We start from the raw sequence: 4,078 nt of genomic DNA on the forward strand, positions 1-4,078 counted from the left end.
ATAAATCCAATCTCCTCCTCCTCCTCTTCTTCAATGTTCAAACACAGTCTGCCAGATATAAACCAACAAAGTGGGACCTGCTAGCTTCATGCCCTCAGCTTCCCATAAGCATCTGACTAGCCGGTGGTGTAAACAGAATCCATATAGACCTTTGGTTTCATCTAGCTACCCTAATTTTATATATTAATCCCTCTCCTTAAATGAGCCACCAGTAGAACTACATTTCCCATCACTCATCGGGGGACACTGCCTCCCCCCCCCCCGCGTTGTTCGCTTCAAGAAAACTACATTTCCCATCACCAACCACCAAGAGACGACCGCCGTTTCCAAACAACGGCGCAAAGGACGGCGATCTCAAACCACCCAAGGAAAACTACATCTTCCAGCATGCCCTTCGGTGGCGCTCCGCGAACTGTACGTGAGGAGGCGCGTCCTAGACGTGACAGTGAGGGAAATGCTCGTTTCTTTGAGAGAAGGATGGCGACTGCCGATAGACCGTCTTCTTCCTCTACCGCTGCCGGGCTTTCCCGGCAGACCGGAGACGCAGCGCGGCCTTCCGCGCATATGGCGGCGCTCATCTTGGCCCGCGGGGGCAGCAAAGGGATCCCGCTGAAGAACATTAAGCTGCTGGCCGGAGTCCCGCTGATTGGCTGGGTACTGAGGGCAGCCCAGGACTCCGGCGTCTTCCAGAGGTTTGCGCATGCGTCCTTTGACGGGTCCCCCCCCCTCCCCGCCTTTTATTTAAATAAAGGAGGGTTTGTTTCCAGACAGGACATCCGTGTTGTGTTGGAAGTTTACGGCTGTGCTGTTCTTAGTGGCGACGTTGCAGGGACGTTATGGTTGGATGGTCTACTGATTGGACCCAAAAAATAAATAAATGTTAATGAATGATTTTTGGACACCCCTTCCAAAAAATTAATGTCAGTAATATAAAAAATAAATAAATGCTCAAGTTCAGGGTGTTTTTGGCAGGGGGAATAAATTTATTTATTTATTTATTATTCAAATTTATACCCCGCCCTCCCCCGTAGGGTCTCTGGCAAAGCTAAGAGTAACGACATTTTATTCTAAAATAAGCTTTTATGGAGCAGCTGCAAGAGCCAGTTCGGTGTAGTGGTTAAGTGCGCGGACTCTAATCTGGGAGAACCGGGTTTGATTCCCCACTCCTCCACTCGCACCTGCTGATGTGACCTTGGGTCAGTCGCAAGCTCTGGCACAGCTGTCCTTGAAAAAGAGCAGTTTGTGTCAGAGCTCTCTCAGCCCCACCCACCTCACAGGGCGCCTGTTGTGGGGAGGGGAAGGGAAAGGAGTTTGTAAGCCGCTCTGAGACTCCCAAGTGAAGGGCGGGGTATAAATCCAATCTCCTCTTCTTCTTCTTCTTCTTCTAGCTCTTAGTGTCATGCTCATGGTGAGCTAGACTTGTTTTTAGGGGCTGAGAGAGCTCAGAGAGAACTGTGACTGGCCCAAGGTCACCCAGCTGGGAATTGAACCCAGCTGCCCAGATTATAACCTGCCACTCTTAACCACTACACCAAACTGGCTTTCTAGGGGGGTGGGGGAAATAAACGAATGGGGGCCTGTTCTTAAAGCTATGTCAGAAGATGACCAGTAAAAATTATACCCACCTGCCCTCAGCTTGCTGTGTTACAAGGTTAACTTTGATGAGTGGTTTCAGGTGGGTAGCCGCAGTAGAACAGATTCAACTCCAGTAGCACCTTAGAGACCAAACAGATTTTCAGCCTTCCAGAGAGATCTCCGTTTCCACTCGTGTCTGATGAAAGGTTCTCAGACGTTTACACCCTGAAACTCTTGTTGGTCCCTAAAGTGCTAATGGACTCGCATCTAATGGTTTTGTTGAGTTGGCAGTGACACCCTTGGAAACTAGCTCTGCCATCGGGAAAGATCTCATCTCTCATATGTTGCTGGCAGCCAAGACTTTAGTGGCTAGGCATTGGAAAAATAGTGTACAGCCCTCATCGGATATGTGGTTTAATAAGTTATGGGAATACCTGGTCATGGAGAAAATATCAGGCGTTATTTCCTTGGCGGAGAATGTGGAGTTTCATTCAAGATTATTTGGAATGTTGGTTCCCTTTTCTTGAATGTACGGAAAGACATAGTAAGCTTAAAAAGGCACTTCCTGATCATTTGAAGGTTATAGCTATAAATTGAATACCGGTTTGGTTTTACTGCTCTTGTGTTTTTTGTAATTATGTTGTTATTGTTGTGGTTCCCTAATAGTATGTGCTACTGTAAATTGTTGTTATATCTATATACTATCTATATACTAATGGCCAAGAGGCCCCCTCTGTGCGGATATCTAAATCCGCACATTGGGGGCACATAGGCGGCAGAGAGATTTTCCTGCACACTTGGGGCAGTCCCCAGGTGTGCAAAAAAATCTGAAAAGTTAAAAAAACTATACAGGGGATACTTAAATCCCCCTAAAAGTAAAAAAGCTTTCCCTGCGCATGCGCAGAGAACGCCCTGGCAACTGTCTTGCTGCTGCTGCCATCGCCGAGAGGATTGGTGGTCTGGTGGCTGTGGGCCACTCAGGCCTCGCTGCTGCTGCCACCACTGGGGAGGGGTGTGTGGGAAAAGACTTGGTGGCTGTGGGCCACTCAGGCCTTGCCACCAGTGCTGGGGGAGGGGGAGAAGGAAGAGGGCTTGTTGGGCCTGGTGGGCCCGCCTCCTGAGCTCACCTGCTGCCGCTTCCTCCTCCTGCTTCTGCAGGCTGGGAGCTGTGGGGAATACTCCCCCTGCGAGTATCGTGGGTCCCACTTCTTGTTCTGTTCTATTCTATTCTATTCTGTCCCATAAGGCAAGGCCTTAAACGTTATGCTTTCTTTCCACAAGGGTACACTGTAGCTCAAACTATTGTGGAAAAGGCCAGTGTATCCATCCCCTTGTCTAAAGCCGGCAATGTGCCAATCTCATATTTGATACAGCTGTATTTTCTGTGGTTTTGTACCATGACATCTGGAATGGGTGGAAGCATGCAAATAACTCTCTCCTGACTGTTGCCAGTCAAGAAGAGGAGGAAGCAAGCGCATAACAAGACCTGCATGGCTAGCCCTGCCCATGTGATTTCAATTTTTCAAACAGTGTGATGGAAGCATGGTATAAAACCACGAAAAAGTGTCTTCTGCTCTGCTTCAGTAGTGTATGACTATGACTGCATTCAGATGGGCAGTTCAATCCACTGTTGCCCCACCTCTAATTGAGCCAGATTATTTTGTCATGATCAGACTCACCCTTTTTAGCACTCTTCAAAGCGCTTTTACATGCTCAAATGGCATCAGTCAGGGAGTCAGTCCGTCAGCCATTTTTTAAAAAAAAGTTTGTCCTTGGAGCATGCCCACAAGCACTGATCAGGCTGCTGGGATATGTAGTTCATGGGGCTATTGACCATTTTTTAAAAAAGTTTGCCATCTGAGCATGTGTCCAAGCACTTACTGAGACTGCTGGGATATGGAGTTCACTGCCATCCTCCCTCTAATCTTTTCAGTTTACCCATTCCCCAAACGACAGGAAAAAGCTGTCTTTCTTTGAGAGTTTTTAGAAAGAAAACAAAGTTTTGAGCAGCCCCATTGGGGGTGTTTGAGAGAGAAAGGTTTGTATATGCAGTTATGTGTTCCTCGCTAACTAGTAAAACAAAATGGCAGCTGGAAAACAAGAGACCAGTCAGACCTGCCTGATGACTTGGGTGTGCAGCAAGCAATCCATTTTGGAACCAGCTCAGATTAACAGGACCGGACTTTCTCAGGTATCAAAGAAACACGCAGCAAGAGGGAGGGGACTCAGATGACTGCGTCACAACAGACAGATGTTGCTGTCTGACCGTGCACTTTACATTCGTAAAGGAACAGTAACAGCAACAAATGAAACTGCCCATCTGAACACAGCCTATGTCAAACTTTTCTGCACTATCAGCAGCAAAATTTCCAAGCAACGGTCTGATTTATGAGAATTTATCTTACTGCAATTAATAAGCAGAAGAAATGTCTTTCTAATGAGCCTTGGCTAATATAACATAGCTGCTAAGTTCAGAGCTTGAATGCATTGGTCAAAGAACAGT

General features: G+C 47.2%; 1 protein-coding gene across 1 annotated transcript in view; it reads left to right on the forward strand.

Annotated features, from left to right (window-relative positions):
* The first annotated feature begins 463 nt into the window (after positions 1-463).
* CMAS (cytidine monophosphate N-acetylneuraminic acid synthetase) overlaps positions 464-4,078 on the forward strand; it is a 17,334-nt gene continuing 13,719 nt past the window's right edge. Inside the window, exon 1 of the mRNA XM_015406490.1 lies at positions 464-692. Within this exon, the coding sequence (XP_015261976.1) occupies positions 478-692 (215 nt within the window). The 5' untranslated portion in view covers positions 464-477. The remainder of the gene's footprint in view (positions 693-4,078) is intronic.

The sequence above is a fragment of the Gekko japonicus genome, unplaced genomic scaffold (assembly GCF_001447785.1).
Source record: "Gekko japonicus isolate JY-2015 unplaced genomic scaffold, Gekko_japonicus_V1.1 scaffold4775, whole genome shotgun sequence".
Lineage (NCBI taxonomy): Eukaryota > Metazoa > Chordata > Lepidosauria > Squamata > Gekkonidae > Gekko > Gekko japonicus.